This window comes from Tursiops truncatus, chromosome 6 (assembly GCF_011762595.2).
Source record: "Tursiops truncatus isolate mTurTru1 chromosome 6, mTurTru1.mat.Y, whole genome shotgun sequence".
NCBI lineage: Eukaryota > Metazoa > Chordata > Mammalia > Artiodactyla > Delphinidae > Tursiops > Tursiops truncatus.
Window position 1 is genome coordinate 30,314,521 of NC_047039.1, and position 19,413 is coordinate 30,333,933.

Below are 19,413 nucleotides of genomic sequence, written 5' to 3' on the forward strand. Positions count from 1 at the left end.
AGCCCAAGCTTGTTCTGCTTGCCACACGACAGCCAATAAATTTGGAGACAAGGTGTTGAGGCAAGGAATAGCGACTTTATTTGGAAAGCCGGCAGACCGAGAAGATGGCAGGTTAGGGTCCCCAAAAAACCATCTTACTGGGGTCTGGATGCTAGTTTCATTTATACAACAGAGACTGGGAGGAGGTGAGGAAGTGAAGAGGCCATTAGTTTTGCCTGTCTTGGCCAACATCGGGAGGTGATGTGTTAATTTCTTCTTTTGTGCAGCCATTCACAGGTGGTCAGGGTCAGATTATCTCCCTGTGAGCTAAGCAAAGGCACTTTAGTTTAACATTCAGGCACAGGGTAAGGGTTCCCTGTGGCAGGCCATTATGTATGATTATGATAACAAAAGCAACAAAAATCAAAGGTTAAAGTCAAAGAAACAGATCAACATGGAGTCTGATTTAGCTCTTCCCTGCTACAATAATACTCTCAGTATAGCAGCTGACAGTTAGACAGTGCTTATTAAGTGGTGGATAGGTATCTGTTCTAAGCAACTTGCATATATTAATGCATTTAAGCCTCACAGCAGCCCTGTGAGGGTAGGTCCTACTATTATTCTCATTTTCAGACGAGGAAAGTGAGGCACAGAGAGGGTAAGTAACTTGCCCAAGGTCATGCTAGTAGCAGTGGAGCCAAGAGTCACACTCAGGCTGTGACAATTGTGATTTATAAGAAAAAAATAAATTTGATCATTCAGATTGAACCAGGAGGGAAGGGGGCAGGGCACGACCTTTGAAAGAATGACATAGCTCGAGGACATGACTAAACTGATTAGAACAAAATGGGTCCAAGATGGCGGACAAGTCGACTTCCACTAGACCTTGAGCCTCAGTATATGCTCACTGTAACACATCAGCAAGCTAAATGACACACCCACAGGTGCCATGACAGTTCCAAGACTGACCATAAGGATCAAAAAGTGGGCGGTGGCCCAATTCCTGGAAATCCCGCCCCTTCCTGAAATAGCTGGAATACTCCTCCCACTCATTAGCCTATGAAATTCCCCACCCCTATAAAAACTGACAGCCCCATACCCTGGTTCCTTTTTCACCTTTTGAAATGGCCCACGCTCTGTGGAGTGTGTTTCTCTCTAAATAAATCCACTTCTTACCTATCACTTTGTCACTCACTGAATTCTTTCTGCAGTGAGACATCAAGAACATGAGCTTCATTAAGTCCTGAAACCAGGTGTGGGATCTCGGTTGGAAGACTGGGTTTTGGCCAGGTTTGAGTCCTAGCAGTGTGGGTTCAAGTCCCAATCTGGGTTTAGGCTGTGTTCGAGTTCTGGCACAGGGGTTCAAGGTCCAATCTGAGGTGCACGGTTTCAAGATGACCAAAATATATTCCTCATATATTTGTTATTCATCCATGGTTCCTGGCTCACAGCTCCCAAAACCCTTGGAATTTCCTAAGTGCTGAGAGTGCTAAAGGGGTCTTTTCTTATGGTAATGAGGTGACTTTTGGAAGGCTCCTAAAGATGGGGGCTGGTTTCCAATGGACCCAACCACCTGATTAGAGGGTTGGGACTTTCAATCTCACCCCCTGGCCTCTGAGGAGGGGAAAGGGACTGGAGGTTGAATCAATTGCAAACGATTTAATCAATCATGCCTATAATGCCTGTAATAATGAAGCCTCCATAAAAACCCAAAGGACTGGGTTCAGAGAGCTTCTGGGTTGAGACTGAGGAGAGTGGTGAGCCTGGAGAGGGCAGTGGAGCTCTTCACCACTTCCCTGGGCATCTCTTCCATCTGGCTGTTCCTGAGTTATAGACTTTTGTAAGAAACCAGTAATCTAGTAAGTAAAATGCTTCTTTGAGTTCTGGGAGCCACTGTAGCAAATTAACTGCCCTGAGAAAGAGGTCCTTGATGCCAAAATCTTGGCTTTCCTGCGTACTGCTGCTGAACAGAAATATGGAGACAGAGTTGAGAAGAAAGAAAGCTTTATTTCTTTGCCAGGCAAAGAGGGAACACAGTAGGCTAGCGCCTCAAGCACTGTGCCCCCCACCCTGGGGAATAGGGAGAGGTCTTATAGTCTGGGCTCCTGGTCAGAGGTATGTGATAAGGATCAAGGCAGTAACAGTCTTGCATTCTTTCTTCTGTAAAGTTTCAAAAGGGTGGGGGTGCTGACAAGATTAGGGTTGTGCAGGGTCTCAGGTGGTCAGGTCTCCTAATCTTGATGAGCTTCTCTGGTGCCTTTTATCTTACCTTAGGTGGTTTCATGGCTGCTCCTCTCTTAATTAGCAACTATTCGAATCTGCCCTTTGGAACTCAGGGAAAGTCATGGAGGCTGGAGTCTTGCCTGCAAGAAATGGGGGACAGAAAGGCCTCTATGCCTGGGAGCCCCACAGGGCCCTGCTTGGTTTCATCCTGGGAACCTCTGATTTATGGCCGGTCAGAGTTATAGGTGACAACCTGGGTTTGGAACTGGCGTCTGAAGTGTCCCCACTTTGGGAGAGGGCAGACTTCTAGGACTGAACCCTTCACTTGTAGAATTTGATGCTATCTCTGTGTAGATAGTGTCAGAATTGAGTTGAATTTCAGACACACTGCTGGTGTCCGAGAATTGCTTGGTTGAATGGTTGCAGGAAGGGGAACCCCTTCCAGGGCCCGAGAATGGGCTCTTGTCTAACATTTGGAAATGAATTGTCCAAGGAGACACGTGCTCACAAAGCAAGAGACTATTGGGAAGGAGCGCCCAGGCGGAGAGCAGCAGGGGAAGGGAACCCAGGAGAACTGCTCTGCCACGTGGCTCACAGTCTTGGGTTTTATGGTAATGGGATTAGTTTCGGGGTTGTCTCTGACTGAGGGTCCTTCCTGGTGGTGCCTGCATCGCTCAGCCAAGAAGGATTCTGGGAGGTTGGTAGGATATATATATGGACTGGGGTCTCCTCTCTCCTTTTGACCTTTACCGAATTCTTCCAGTTGGCGGTAGCTTATTAGTTCCATGTTCCTTACCAGGACCTCCTGTTGTAAGATAACTCATGCAAGTGGTTACTGTGGTACCTGACCAGGGCGGGCGGTTTCTGTCAGTGGTTCCCTTAACAGTATGGGTGGGACTCCTCCCCTACCCACCGCCCCCAACACACACACATAAACACACATAAACGCACACACAGAGGAAGTGGCCTTGGCACACCAATTCACAGGCAGTTTTGTGTTTAACTATCATACCAGACAATTTTGAATAAACTCTCTCGATTACAAGCAAAGTATCTCCAAGAACATTCTGAAGTGGTTCTAAGGGTAGTAGGGAGGTGCCTTTGGCTCAGGGGGCCAGCTGAAGGATTCTAGAGACACAGCTCATGCTTTCCACCTTCGGTCACGATAGGGGGGCCCAGTCTGGATACAGGTAGCCCAGACAGTTTGATTACACATCAGAAAGAAGAGACGAACCATAGCATGCTCTCTGCTGAGCTCTCTTTATTAGCCTGAAAACCCTTTGCATCACATCGCCCTACTACAAAGGACACTTGAGCAAGGACGCAGTGTATGAAGCTGAGGACCAGTTTGAAAGGTTGACTTCAAGTTGAAGCAGCTTATGGCAATTGTCACAGGTAGAAAACCATAGAGGGTGGCCAGCAGGTTACTCAGGCAGGGCCTCACAGGCCAGAGTTCCTTGGTGGGGCAACTAAGAGCCTGCCTGATCTGTGAGTTTGCAGGGCTGGTAATTTGATTTCGTCAGAGCACACATTTTGTTCAGGCACGGAGAGACCGCCTCACGTTAACCAAACTCTCAACTGTGGTATAAGCCACAATGACAAGGCATTTGTTTACAAATAGCAGATATCATTTCTGGGTGACAAGGATATGGTGCCTGATAATCACGTACCCTCTTCTCAAAGCTGTGGGAGGCCCTTTTTGTTTTTTTTTTTGCGGTACGTGGGCCTCTCACTGTTGTGGCCTCTCCCGTTGTGGAGCACAGGCTCCGGACGCGCAGGCTCAGCGGCCATGGCTCACGGGCCCAGCCGCTCCGCGGCATGTGGGATCTTCCCGGACCGGGGCACGAACCCGTGTCCCCTGCATCGGCAGGCGGACTCTCAACCACTGCGGCACCAGGGAAGCCCTGTGGGAGGCCTTTTTAATATTCAGTGGGTGCCAGTGATCACACAGTCAGAAAAAGGCATTTATTTTCCAGGTTAGAGTAAGGCTCTACAGCCAGTTCCTCCATCCCACAATAGGGAACAACTCTCCAGGGGCCTGAGTGTCTACACCCACAGCCCCTGGGGTGGATAAGTAAGAGAAGACATTATTTAGACAACAGTATCTGTCTTTGATCTTTGCTGATAAACAAAAAGAAAAGGATCCTGGCTAAACTAAGTAAAGGACTTACTGTATTAATGGGAAAGCTCAGGCCCCAGGCTAGAGATGGGCAGGTCTGGGAAGCGGGATTCACAGGAACGGTCCCACAGGACAGCCTGTCTGGTCTGGACACCACCCCTGATGCTGTGTCTCTCCTCAGGTTTCAAATGCCAGGAAGGGGTATGTAATTTGTTAAGCTCAGTCCGTTGCCTGACCTTGGGCTAGAGGAGGCCCAGCTTAGAGTCTTCTTAGACTGGCCTCCAATGAGAAAAGTTAATTATTCAAAGGAAGTTCGGGTACTTTTAGGACGTGGAACTCCATGCTGAGCTGCTCCAAAGCAACCAATGTCCAGAGTAAGTGATTAAAGCTCATGATCCAGAGACCATCAAGTACTTCCCCGCAACATAAGAAGCTGGTTTACTAGCAGGGGAGAAGGCACTCTGGAGGAACCATGAGGCACTGTGCTAAGAGGGGGCTGGCTTGGGCTTATTATAGCCCTTGGGGTTTTGCTTGATGATTCTAAGGAGTATTTGGGAAAGAGAGGGTCAGTTCTGGATTGGGTGTTGTCTAGATGCGGGTACGATGATTGATGGTGTATCTCAGTTTGTATGTAGGAGGTGGGAAGTTTAAAGTGACGGTAGAGATTCAGTGGTAAAGAAGCACTCATACCTCACATGTGGCAGAAGAGAGGCGTGTTGAGTTGTTTTTGCATTTGAGTATCCTCATCGTTGTCTTATTTCAGACACGGTCAGTGTGGCCTTGTCTCTTTGTGGGAGTGTTGTAGACGTTCATTCGGAGCCTTCTAGCTGCGAGCTGTCGTCATGGGGGATTTTTATTTTCTCAGTCTTCAAAGTTTAATCAAAACTGATTAGATTTCCAGGGTCTGATTTTCTTCCTAGTGACTTAGAGAGACATCCAGCCTTTCAAAGTGAATCTGCAGCTAGCTAAGTACATTCCTAGGGATGAGACTGTCAGCGCTCTAATTCTGAGGATTTAAAAAACATTTATCGGGCTTCCCTGGTGGCGCAGTGGTTGAGTCCGCCTGCCGATGCAGGGGACACGGGTTCGTGCCCCGGTCTGGGAAGATCCCACATGCCGCGGAGCGGCTGGGCCCGTGAGCCATGGCCGCTGAGCCTGCGCGTCTGGAGCCTGTGCTCCGCAACGGGAGAGGCCGCAGCAGTGAGAGGCCCGCGTTCTGCAAAAAAAAAAAAAACAAAAAAAACCATTTATCAACTGTTCCTCATGCTGAGCGAATACAGTTTCTGACTGAAGGGATTTCTCTTTACCCATATAAGAGTAGTTGGGATACAAGGAACTTTGAATGGTTTCCAACATTGAGTCGTTAAGATAAACAAAATAACTGGGCGCTTCCCTGGCGGTCCAGTGGTTAAGACTCCACGCTTCCGATGCAGGGAGCACAGGTTCGATCCCTGGTTGGGGAACTAAGATCCCACGTGCCTCACCATGTGCCTGCCCCCCCTCAAAAAAAAAGCTGAACTGAATGTGGAAGAGGATGGCAAAAACATTATAGGAAATACAGGATAAATAAGTTAAAGAAAAATAACTGGACCACAAATTAGTGGTCTAACTGCATCCCCCACTTTCATGACAAATCCCATTTGAGTAACTCTTTCCTCTCATTGTTGATGGCCCAAATCTTCCTGAAAACATTAGGAATTAACCGGGGGTGAGAACTTGGGGGATAAATACAGCTAGGTTCTTTACAAATGAGTAACCTAGCTACGGTGAAAGTTACAAAGGAAATTTTCCCTCTTTTTCCTTTGAATTATTTTATTTCTTGTTATATCACTGCTTGAGCTGCCTGTGCAGGTTCCGTATTGTCACTGTTCTTTATACAACTCATCAAAACGTCACTGGGCAGGCTGCAGAGGACCCGGCAAACCCCAGGGTTCTTTTAGCAGACCCACATCTTCTACTGTTCTCTGGTTGTTGGTGTGTGCTGTTGGCTTCTGTTTCCTGGTATCTCTCTTCTTCCTGGTGTTTCTTTTCACCTTTCTAGGCTCTTGGTGAATTTGTCCTGGTGGAAAAAGATGTCAAGATTAAAAAAAAAGGGAAGATTTACAGCCTCAATGAGGGCTATGCCAAATACTTTGACGCCGCCACTACAGAATATGTGCAGAAAAAGAAATTTCCCGAGGTGAGTGAAGAAAGCTAAGGCAGAAGCAGGGGGAATGCTATCTCAGTGGGTTCCTGTTTTGGGGATGGCTGTCGGGGCCTGGCTGAAAGAGGTTGATGCCCCTGTTTATGGCTCCGGACCGTATGAGAATGGCAAACTCTGACTTTCTTCATAAGCAATCAAAGTCTTTCATAGCTAAAACTTACGTAGTATAGATAATACTCTCCAGGTGAGTTTTTCCAGGAGAAATTGTCTATGAAGAAGGGAGAGGCCAATATTTCAAAATCCAGAGTTTCAGGTCAGAGCATCTCCCCTGTCATGTTTTGCTCAGCTACCACCTGTGCTGATTCTGGTCACTTAATTGTATTTAGGTGGAATAATTACATTTAAAAGTACCATTCCTATGCTCTAATATCAAGGCCTGCTGTTTACTCCAAGTTTTAGGAAGGTCTTTGGCTCTCAGTGTGATCACCGAGTCCTGGACTTCATGTGGCTATTAATATAGCCCAAACCGGGCTTCCCTGGTGGCACAGTGGTTGAGAGTCCGCCTGCCGATGCAGGGGACACGGGTTCGTGCCCCGGTCCGGGAAGATCCCACATGCCGCGGAGCGGCTGGGCCCGTGAGCCATGGCCGCTGAGCCTGCGCGTCCGGAGCCTGTGCTCCGCAACGGGAGAGGCCACAACGGTGAGAGGCCCGCGTACCGCAAAAAAAGAACAAAACAAAAAAACAAACAAACAAACAAAAAATATAGCCCAAACAATCCAGTATGTATGTCTGCCGCACAAAGAGCGCTTTTAAGACAGGTGTGGGAAGGAGTCAGAGCATTTTCAGATCAAGAATGTGAAGTCTGACCTACACTGGAAGTGGCTGGGAAAGCAGTGGTGTGATGTGCCAGCCTGGCTATCCCGGGAAGCCCTTCACGAGCTCCAGGGCGAAAAAGCTCAGGATTCCAGAGGGTGCAGAGCAGTTAGTTAACAGGGTGCTGGGACCTGCCTCTGCTGCCTCAAACGGAAGCTTTAGAGAGTTTTCTTCTTTCTCTGTTCTGTTTGTTCTTTAAGCAAAATTCTTAGAAGTGCAGTCTCCTGTACCTCTCCTTTGCTGTCATGCACAAACCTGTTAGACATCTTAAGGGCAGAAGTAACAGGATATGAATTGTGAGGTTGATAAAGTCAAAATTATTTACAAGTTCCCAGTCTTGGAGATGATTTCACGGTGGTTCCCATTCTAAACTAAAATGCGCCTCTTCTAGAACCCATAAAGGAAGATACATATTTTACCACTGAAAAACCAAACTCGTATGAAAAAAAAAACATAAATTTTTTTTTTTTTTTTTTTTTTTTTCGGTACGCGGGCCTCTCACTGTTGTGGCCTCTCCCGTTGCGGAGCACAGGCTCCGGACACGCGGGCTCAGCGGCCACGGCTCACGGGCCCAGCCGCTCCGTGGCATGTGGGATCTTCCCGGACCGGGGCACGAACCCGTGTCCCCTGCAATGGCAGGCGGACTCTCAACCACTGTGCCACCAGGGAAGCCCCCTCTCCTGTACTTTTGCCCTCGGGAAGCCCCTCTCGAGTGTGAGCAGGCAGTGCTCCTCCCACACCTCATTCTTCCTGAGGCCATTGCTTCCCTGCAGGATCTTTGTGTTCCGGCTGCCATTCTCCCACACACCGCACCCCTGGGAGATGGGAAGTGGTCCAGGCACTTTTCCTTACCCTCTGCCATTGTGGAAGGAGCAGTCCTCCTTTGCTGTTTGTCTCCTGACAGTAGCAGCTTCTCCTATCCCTGACTGCACTCTTCTATGAGTCATGATAATAGTAGCTAGTGTATACTGTGTCAGACACTGTTCCTAGTGCTTGTTGTGTACCGACTCATTCAATTCTCCAACAGACTACAAGATAAGTGTTAATACCACAGTCCCCATTTTACATATGGGGAAATTGAGGCCCTGAACAGTCAAGTAATGTTACCGAGTTCAAGCTCTTCTTGCTTGCTGCATGGCAATAGAGGCCAATAGAGAGATGGGTTACTGGGGCAAAAAATAGCGACTTTATTGGGAAAGCCAGCAGACCAAGAAGATGGTGGACTAGTGTCCCAAAGAACCACCTTACCTGAGTTAGAATTCAGGCTTCTTTTATACTAAAAGGGAAGGGGGTGTGATTGGCTGTTGCAGACTTCTTGGTGTCAGAATCTTTGTTCTTGCAGCTGTCAACATAGGTCAAGTCAGGGTGTTCCTGTCAATCTACAACAAGACAAATGTTATTCTCTGTTCTGCAACTTTTTATCTCTATATGAATGGAAAAGTGACCTTTGAAGGTCAGAGCCTTGAGAATGGGCTGTCCTGTATATTTCAGCCTAGAGGCAGCATTCTTAATTTGTAGCAAAAGCAATAGAATACAAAGGTTAAAGTAAAATAAACAGATCCAATATGGAGTCAGATTTGTTCTTCCTTATTCAGTAACTTGAGTAAAGATGACCTTATTTAACTGGTAGAGCCAGGATTAAAATCTAAGCCTTCTGTTGCGCAACAGATCTCTAGGGCTTTTTTTCATCTTGTAAAGCTGGAATTCTACATCCATTGGACAACAATTCCCCATTTCCTCCTCCCCTCCCCCATCCCTAGTAACCACATTCTCCTATGTGTTTCTATGTGCTGGATTACTTTAGATACCTCAGGTAAGTGGAATCATGTAGTGTTTGTCTTTTTGTGACTGGCTCATTTCACTTAGCATAATGTCCCCAAGGTTCATCCATGTTGTAACAAGTGACAGGATTTCCTTCTTTTTCAAGTCTGAATAATATTCCACTGTGTGTATATACCACATTTTCTTACCCACCTATCTGTCAATGGACACTCAGGTTGCTTCCACTTCTTGGCTATTGTGAATAATGCTGCAGTGAACATGGGTATGGAGAATCTCTTTGAGATTCTATTTCCTAGGTTTTTAGAATAAATACCCAGAAGTTGGAAGGATGTTTCCTTTTCTTTTTTTTTTAAAGTTTTTCTTTCCTGTCATTCCCTCTTTAACCCTCTTTGCTCCATTGTCTGCCCTTTATAATCCTCTTTTTTCTGTGTTGCCAAATCCAGCGTCATGTTTCCACCTTATGTTACCTGACCTTTCCATGGCATTTAGGGCTGTTTACCCCTTCCTTGTGTCTGGTTTTACGTCCACCTTCCTAATCATCTTCTTAGCCTCTTTTACTGGCTTCCACACTTCTGCCTGCCCTTCAAGCTTGGTACAAACAAACCTCTCAGCTCACACTTGGTATCCTGCCAGGGTGAACTCATCCAGTCTCTTCTGATGGAATTCAGATCTGCTTGCTCCTCAGACACCTAGAACTCCACATGTCCAACTCTGACCCTCCTATCCCCCACCCCCCACTAAACATACACCCCCAGTTCTGCTCCTTCGTGGTTCTTCTTCTCTTGATCCATACTGCCTCAACCATCATGCTCATTCCCAGCAACATTCGGGGAATGAGTCGAGAGGATTACCTCTTTCTTATGCCCACGTCTAATCATTCACTTGGTGTTATCAACTCTATTTCCTAAATATCTCTCATCCCTATGGCCATTGGTCTAATTCAGACCTGTGTTCTTTTACCTACTGAGAAGTCTCTTAATTGGCATCTGAAGGTGTTTTTATGTACTTAATATCATTATGTGAATAAAATGGAGGAGGCAAAACCTCCCATGTAATTTTTAAGGTAACAACCTGAGTAGTGCTTTCAAGAAATCTCACGTAAATGAAATTCAGTAGGTATTTTCCCAGCACGTACTTTTTGCCTCACACCAGGCTGGGCTCAGGGAATGCCAAGATCAAGCAGGAAGTCTTTTCCCCAAGGGCGTCACAGACTGATGGAGGGGCTTATGAATATAAATGCTTATGAAATCAATGCATTTTATTAGGGCTGATGCCACACAAAACACTGGATATCTGCCCCGAGGAAGTTTGGTGTTTCCCTGCACTGTCAGAGAATTATTAGACTAGACACAGAAGTCTCAGATGGGTCGCTGAATGAGGAAAAGCAAACCTGCCCAAACCATTTCATCAGATAGTCGTGCCTTACCTGACATGCCCTACTTGAGGGAAATGATGAACTTTGTTTTTTTCAGAACAAATATTCTTTTCATTACATGACTAATGAAATTGAGGTTTATAAGGAAGTTGTTGTATTTCTCTGCATGATTTCTAAGGCTCCTTAAAATAATTTTGCCAGTGAATAAACGCTGCTTACACTAAGTGCAAAAGTTGTCATGGTTCAAGGGAATCTGGTTTTCAGAAAGCTGAAAAGTGCTCTGAACGCTGGGGGCCAAGGAGGAGATTCAAGGAACAGCCAAACAGTTGGCGTTTGTCTGTACTTCCTTTTTCTTTCTTTAAAAAAAATTTTTTTTTTCTTGTTAGCTTCTGTCTTAGGACACATATTGTCTCTCACTTTAAGTAGTCCAACATTTAATGAGTCCAATCACTAGTTGAGGTTTGGGGGCTCCTAATGAATGGAATGCTCAGTTATATAATATTTTCAATTCCTAAGCTAGTGGGTGGAAGAAGGAGGCCCTGGAATGCAGAGGTCGCACCAGCTGGATGTGTGACCTGAAGCAGGTGCTGAGTAATTGCTAAGCTCACTGCATCTTGTCTCTTTCCTTCTAGGATGGCAGTGCTCCCTATGGGGCCAGGTATGTGGGCTCCATGGTGGCTGACGTGCACCGCACCCTGGTCTATGGAGGGATCTTCCTGTACCCAGCGAACCAGAAAAATCCGAAGGGCAAGGTAACTCTCCTTCATCTGCTGGCTGAACCTGTTCAGGGAACCAGTCAGAATCCGCTTTCTCATCATGCCTGCTTTTTGGCTACTGCCCTGTCCTTGGCATGTCTGTCTGCGAGTGGGTAGGTGGAAGAGAAACGAAGTCTCTATCCCATTAGTGAATTCTGAGGCTGTGGTAGAAGGTGTGGAGAAGGAGATGGCTGAAGTTGTTATTGGTGATTGTCGCTGGCCTTCACTTCCGCGGGCCTCACGCCCCTCAATTCACTGTGAGTCAGCTGTGTTCATCTCCCACTTTCCCAATGCTGTGTCTATCTTTTAGCTTCATCAGCAACTGATTTTGCATCATAGACCCTTTTGAGAATTTAATGAAACTTATGGACCCACTTCCCAGAAGAAGATTACATGTAAACATACACATTACATATGTTTTCAGGGGGTTCACGATGATCTGAGGTCTACCCAAAAATTCCATAGAGAGCTCCCAAAGTCCAGACTAAGCAGTTCTGCTCAGAACTCATTCAATATTTCTGGAAAGGTAGCTCCTGGAAGGTCTCCCTGCAACTTTCTGATCCCAATGCGTCTGTTTTGAATAGACACCGCCATGGCAAGGTGCCTGATTTTTAGCCAGTCACAGAATCATAGGTGGGTAGACAAATCCAGACAAAGCCCTGCCGTATTCTCTGACACACTAACAAGTAGCCACATGTATATATGTCTCTCAGCACGGGCGACCTGAATTATTGGAATGCCAGATTCAAAGCCACGGTAAGGAATCTAACACAGCACATGAGACCAGAGAGGAGATTTTAATATGCAGATTGGTATGTCAGACATCTTTTTTCACATGCGTGTTTAGCTTACCTATATTAGCTGGTTGAACTAAGAGTCACAGATAAATCTGCACAAAAGGTGCTGGAGGAAAGAAAAGTGTTACGGAGTATTAAGTGAGATAGAGTAGAAGATGTGGAAATTCTTTTTTGGCCGCGCCGCGCGGCATGCAGCATCTTAGTTCCTCGACCAGGGATTGAACCCACGTCCCCTGCAGTGGAAGCGTGGAGTCTTAACCACTGCACCACCAGGGAAGTCCCATTATTTATTTATTTATTTTAATGTGGATATTCTTAAGTAGAACCGCTCTTGTCACGTATGCATTTCCAACGGGGAGAACATTAAGACTAATTATTACTAATTATTAAGATGATTTAAAATGAGTCTTAAAATATCCACATATAATTACAAAAACATTTCCATAAGCATGCATAATTGCGTATATAGATCTATATTCATAGCACCATATTGAAAGTATCATTGGTTTCTGACCCCCATGTTTTAGCTCTCAAGGTCTCTGTGACCACATCTGTGTGTGGGGGTGCGTGGTTGGGTTCTCCTACTATGTGCGCTTGTCTCTGTAGAGCAGTGTAGATTTTAATCGTGGAAAAAAAATAGATTGCATGGCCTGCAGGTCAAGGTACCATGAAGATCCGGACATTGTGTTTTAAGATGCGTTTACTACAACAATGGCATTTTAAGGTCAGAACAAACCTTGCCTCGGAGACAAGCTTTATGCAAGAATGCTGTGCTTATTTGTTTACTTATTTATTTATTGTATCTGAATCAACATGATACAAACAAAAGCATGGTATGCTGTTTTCCCAAAATGGCAACAAATGCCCTCTACAGTCTTAATTTACTTTCTCCTCGATGCGTGGCTCTCCAACCCAGATTGGAGATATTTTGTTCCTCTCTTTGAAATAACAATAATTTAAAAATCAGCACAAGATATAACTATTTTCTCCAAGTAGTTTTAACAAACGCACTTCAAGAAAAGAATGGAAAGAAAAAGGCTGCACAGAGCTAGATCAGCCACTTTGAAAGCTCATTGCAGAAAAGGAGAAAAATTTTTTAACTACAGATTTTGTACCTATGGGGGAAGGAAGGAGAAGATAGTATGACACTGAGTCAGAGCGTGCAGCTAGAATGTCACCCTGAATCTAATGTGATGTGTGTGTGTGTCCGCTGTGGGTCAGGGGATGGGGAGGGAGTCAGAACATAATGACAGAAGTAGACCCAGAAAGGACATTCAGTCAGCCCATTTCAAATCAATTCACCATATTCTAACTGGACACAGGACAGACACCCGCTAGTTCTCACAGTGCCTTTTAGAAAGGCGTTTCTTTCTCAGAACAGGCTCGGCCCTGGACACATGTACCTGGCCTGGCAAACAAAGGTGCAGGCTGATTTCCCCCACCCCCACTTCTGCCCTCCGCTGGGAGCCCCTGTGCAACGCACACGGTAGCCTTGTTTGGACACTCTCTACATGTCAGGCAGCACTAGGAATGGAGATGCCACGAAGACCAACCTGACAGACCCCTCCCCTGCCCTCAAGGGAGGGCGTCCAATGAGGAAGGCAGATGGTAAACAAACTTCAGAGTCTGGACTGTTATGAAAGGGGAAGCACAGGATTCTGTGGGAGAGCATGCAACGAGAGAGTTAACTAACTTAGTCTAAGGGGCCAAAAGGAAAGGCCATTTAAAACCAGCAAACTGTTCGGCCAAGTCGACACTTGAGATGTTCCTCCCCACGATGCCGGACACTGTGGTTATCCTGAGAGACTGGCCAGCACTCCCGAGGTGACCTTCCGATCCCATCCAAGCTAGACCCTTGACTGGCCATAAGGCCTGGCATATAGAGGCTCCTAACCGGGCCCCGCAGAATCAGTGTACCTCACTGCGGAACCAGAGAGAAATGAGTACCTAGATCTCATACTCCCAAGTGAGAAGGCCAAGCTTTCATAGGCATAAAGGTCACAAGACAGGTAGATGTCGACCAGAGGTGTCCCCAAAGGCATATGTGGTAAGCATCAGCGGAGGCACCCAGCCTCCTGGAGAGTGTAGGGCTCGGGCAGCCAGCTCCGCTGAGATGCTCAAATGCACTCGCACTAATGAGACAGCAGTTGAGTAACTGGAATTCCTCGTGGAACTTTAGGGGCGTGGCTTGGGAATTTTGACAACTTGCAACACTTGTCCACCTGACTCTGTTCCTCCGCAGCTCCGGCTCTTGTATGAGTGCAATCCTGTGGCCTACATCATCGAGCAGGCAGGAGGCATGGCGACCACAGGCACCCAGCCTGTGCTGGACGTGAAGCCTGAGGCCATTCACCAACGAGTCCCCCTCATTCTAGGGTCCCCGGATGATGTGCAGGAATATCTCACCTGTGTACAGAAAAACCAGGCAGGCAGGTAGTGAGTCTGACCCCTCAAGCCCTCTTCTCCTTGTGTGGTACCTTGTTAAGGACCCTAGATGAATGATAGGTGAGTGAATGCTGGTGAGGAGAAACAAAAGGCAAATCCACCAAATCACATCCAGAGGAGCAGAAGCCAAGGGCTCACGATAAGTCTAGAAGCCAGAGGCGAGTCTGTGGTCAGTGTCAAGGGCTAAAAATAAAACCCACGTGTGAAAAGAACAACTTTGATTTGTCTTCTGTCATGAACAGTGGCAAATAGGGTTGTGATTCTATCAGCCCAAGTAATCAGCAGCTATCCGCCTGTGGGCCAAAGGTACAGAGATCAGTTAAGAATTTGTCTTGGTTTGCTTAAAATTTGAACCTAGTGTCTGAGTCCTATAGTGATTAATTTCCTTTCTTATAAAATAGATATGTCTATTTTTTATATATACTTATATATATTCAAGGTATATAAATATATACATTATATATATTTAAATATATAAACGGCTGACTTAATTTCTTAGAAGTTTTTGTCTTATTGTGGATAGGTTTTGAGTTAGAAATCTCATGGGTATTAAATTCTAAAATTTTGGATCAAGCCTTTATTAGGAGCAATTATTTGGATAACCAACAACTATTTGAATAGAAAAATGTGGTCACCTATTGACAAAGCCACATGCTAATTGGAATTAATATTTAAAAATTAATACCTACTTTTCTCAACCTCTTGACTTTTCCTTTTTAATATTTTCAGGAAATGTTTTAATCTATCCTAGGCCCTAACCAGAGTGCACTGGTTAATGACCCTTCATTTGTCCAAATTATGTCTAGATTGGGACGGGGTGGCATATGCATCAGAAATCTCAGCTTGCTTTCCCAAGAGTTGCTATATATGTTTATGGACCTGGAGGCCAAAAAAGCCTAATGAAATATTCACAAACAAATCCAGAAATATTTAAAACAAAGATACATCAGGACAAAATCAGGCTTAACTCCAAAATTCAAGAATGATTCAATATTAGAAAATCTAGGGACTTCCCTGGTGGCACAGAGGTTAAGAATCCGCCTGCCAATGTAGGGGACACAGGTTAGAAACCTGGTCTGGGAAGATCCCACATGCCGCGGAGCAACTAAGCCCGTGCACCACAACTACTGAGTCTGCGCTCTAGAGCCCGTGCTCCACAACAAGAGAAGCCACCACAATGAGAAGCCCGCGCAGCACAACGAAGAGTAGCCCCCGCTCACCGCAACTGGAGAAAGCCTGAGGGCAGCCACAAAGACCCAGTGCAGCCAAAAATAATAAAATAAATAAACTAATTAATTAAAAAAAAGAAAATCCATTAAATAATGCATTAGATTAAAGCAAAAGGCAGTGGTGGGGAGGTGGGGGCTAGGAGAAACCATGGGAAGAAACATTCCTTTCCCACTTTAGCTTTGGACAAGGTGGTTCATACCACCCAAAGATGGATTTCAATTTGGATATAATTCAGGATTCAGTAGTGTTCCTCAGTCCACCTCTGCTTGGCAGCAGTAACAGAAGCAGTAAAATTTAATACGTAATCGAAAAATTTTCATCTTCCTCCACAAAACACAAAGATTTTCTAGGAAAAATTCTGATTCTAACCAATGGGCTATTAATGCTTCATTAGACATTTCATCAGAAACTTATATCTCAAAGATTCAAACTGAAGTCTTCACTTCTTAGGAATAAATTGATCCGGTGAGCACATGGTTTCAGGACTACACAGCCAGGAGGGAAAGGATTTCTAGGTGAATGATAGCACCTTCAGTCATGGTCTGTGTTGCTTTGATGAATGTGGTAGGTGCTCAGGGAAAGATCCATTCACTCACTTCCCTTCTTCAAGCTTGAGACTCCTGGTCCCTGCACCTCAAATCTAAGAACGGGAAACTAGGGAAGAGTATGGGACTCGCATTCCGTTCTCAGTGGCTACATATCAAAGATTTGAGAGCATTGGTGCAATGGTGCCTGGGTGACCAGGGCTTTCATAGGCAGGGTCTGGAAAGACCCTCAGAAAGAAGTTGGGCTCTCTGGCCGAAGTGATCTGAGAATCCCTTTCCTCTTGGTTTCTCTTTCCCTCCAGATTGCCTTCCCAGTTTAGATGCTTTTGTCTATCTCAGGAGAAATCCAGTTGTTCTTTCCATTTTCCAGCAGCCCCCAAAGGACCCTCTACAGGTCTGGCCCCACTTGGGGAAGGTGGGACCATTCACTGGTTTCTATTGTATTTTGGGCAGATGAACTTCCGCAGCTTGGGGGGCAGACCCATTAACACATCAAAAGGAAAGAAGCATTTTAATAGATACTCTTTAAAAATAAGAAGAAAACATGGTGTTTCAAATCAGTGGGACATGAATGACTGGTGTTTGAATAATAAGCTAGTCATTTGGGGGAAAAAATAAACAACAACCCAAAACATAGATCTGCAAACATGTTGCAGATGCATTCCAGAATTAAACATAAATAATAAAGCTGTAAAGGTATGGCAAAAAGATAAAGAAGAATATATTCATGACCTTAAACGGGACCAAAAGACACAAAGCGTAAGATATAAAGGAAAGACAGATGTGAATATATCAAAGTAAAAACAATACACCACAGAGTTAAAAGACAATTGATAGCTTAGGAGAAAATATTTGTAACCTATAACAAAAAATGAACATCAAGAATTATGCATATTGAGAGGAAAAGGAAACTATCCTAGAGAAATACACTACGGATATAACGCTGCCATTTGCAGAAGAGAAAACACAAACAGTCAATAAACATGTGAAAAGATGGTTAGACTCCCTGATGATCAGGGAAATGTAAGTGAAATACCATCACTTTTCACTTATCAGATTGGCAAGGTACAATGAAGACTGAAAATATCAAATGTGCTAACAATGCAGGGAAATGACCCCGTTCCCTCTGCTGGTGAGACAGATGGTGGGGACAGCCTTCTGAGAAGGCGATTTGGCAGTTCTGTTTAAATGGACAGCCCCTCTGGCCCAGTAGTCCTACACTTTGGTATGTATAAAACAGCCTAGATTAGTCTTTTAAAAATTAAGTGTTGCTTGTAATGGCAAAAAGATGAGAGCAATTTTAATGTCCACCTGTAGGGAGATAGTTGATTTGTTGTGCAGCAGTTTAAATAAGTTGGGACTTACAAACCCACTCCAGTCTTTTATGAATATGGAAATAAATACCTTAAATAGTTTTATACAAAGGCATTCTTAACATCAAAATAGACAAACACAGACAGAAAGAAATATATCAGCTAGCACCCTAAGGTCTTTTGTTTCTTTTTAACCTGATGAGAATTAACATGTTCTTTACTCACTGGCTTCACTTTCATGAAATGGAATCTAATCGCTTTTTTTTTTTTTTTTTTTTTTTTTTTACTGAGGAAGAGAATACAAATGAGAAAGATATAGAGGGAAGGTAGGAAATGGTGGGTGGGTCTATAAGGTGGGTCTGTGTATCAGTCAGGGTTCTCCAGAGAAACAGAGCCGATAGGGGACACACACACACCTATGTTACAGTCGTTTTTTGTTTTTTTTTTAAATAAATTTATTTATTTATAGCTGTGTTGTGTCTTCGTTTCTGTGCTAGGGCTTTCTCTAGTTGCGGCGAGCAGGGGCCAGTCTTCATCACGGTGCGCGGGCCTCTCACTATCGCGGGCTCTCTTGTTGCGGAGCACAGGCTCCAGACGCGCAGGCTCAGTAGTTGTGGCTCACGGGCCTAGTTGCTCCGCGGCATGCGGGATCCTCCCAGACCAGGGCTCAAACCCATGTCCCTGCATTGGCAGGCAGATTCTTAACCACTGCGCCACCAGGGAAGCCCCTGTGTTACAGCCTTGAGGCAGAATTCCTGCTTCTGAGGGAAACCTCAGTTTTGCTCTTACGACCTTCAGCTGACGGAAGAGGCCGAAGGGGTTGAGGACAGGCCGTCTCAAAATGTGCTGCTTTGGCATATTGATTTGAGCTGAAGGCACTTGAGAATCAGCAGATCCAGGAAGAGCTTTCTGATCTGCCCTTTCTACTTGAAAGCAGGTTATGAAATTTCCCATGAGAGACGTGCCCTCCCTGTACCAGGAGAAATACATGCTTGTCACCAGAGACTGGGAGTCCACAAGGAAATGGATCTGTGTGAACAAACCTACTAGAATAACCCTCATCTTCCACTAGTTTTGCACCCCTCTGCCCCCATATACAGCTTCTAGTCACTTCCCCACAATTACTGCCCTTAGGCCAAACCCCTTTGTCTTGTCATTTTTTCACAAATTTATCATTTCTGTGCCTAAAGGGTATAAAAGCTTTCAGCTCTGGTCACTTCCTTGGAACTTCATTCTCTTGTAAAAGTCTCCATGTACGTGTAAAGTTTAATAAAATGTGTATGATTTTCTTCTGTTAATCTGGCTTATGTCAGTTTAATTCTTAGGCAGGCCAGACACCCTAAGAAGGTAGAGAAGAATTTTTCATTCCCTACATGCCCATTCACATCATCGAGAAAAAACTTTAAAGTCAACTGATCGTAAATGTTAATCACTTCTACACGGTATCTTCACAGCAACTTCTAGACTAGTGTTTGACCAAAGAACTGGGCACCATAGCCTAGCCAAGTTGACACATAAAATTAACCATCACAATCTGAAGTACAAACGAGGAAAGATGACCAAGCTATAATCATAAGGGAAAAGGGCATTTTGCAAATAGATATGACGCGATGCCACTTTCATAAAATAAAATTTAAAAAAAACGACAAAACTACATGATCCAGTCCCTCACATTTCACTAGTGGCTATAACTTCTGTGCAGTCTGCCAAGACCTACTTCTGTAATTATATGTGCCTCCTTCCCCAGAGTTCTCATTGCATCTGTCTCTTCACTGGCTTCCTTGCATGTCTTCCTCTCTCTCTCTCTCTCTCTCTCTCTCACACACACACACA

The 19,413-nt window shown here is 45.0% G+C and overlaps 1 protein-coding gene across 2 annotated transcripts in view; it reads left to right on the plus strand.

Moving 5' to 3' along the window:
- The window catches only part of FBP2 (fructose-bisphosphatase 2), a 39,781-nt gene extending 20,900 nt beyond the window's left edge, over positions 1 to 18,881 (plus strand). The window contains exons 5-7 of one of the 2 annotated variants that reach the window (XM_004320925.4): positions 6,363 to 6,500; positions 11,128 to 11,247; positions 14,290 to 18,879. In XM_004320925.4, coding sequence (XP_004320973.1) covers positions 6,363 to 6,500; positions 11,128 to 11,247; positions 14,290 to 14,484 — 453 coding nt within the window. In that variant the 3' untranslated portion in view covers positions 14,485 to 18,879. Of the gene's footprint in view, positions 1 to 6,362; positions 6,501 to 11,127; positions 11,248 to 14,289 lie in introns of both variants that reach the window. The other variant, XM_073805987.1, reaches the window with a different exon arrangement.
- Positions 18,882 to 19,413: the final 532 nt, after the last annotated feature.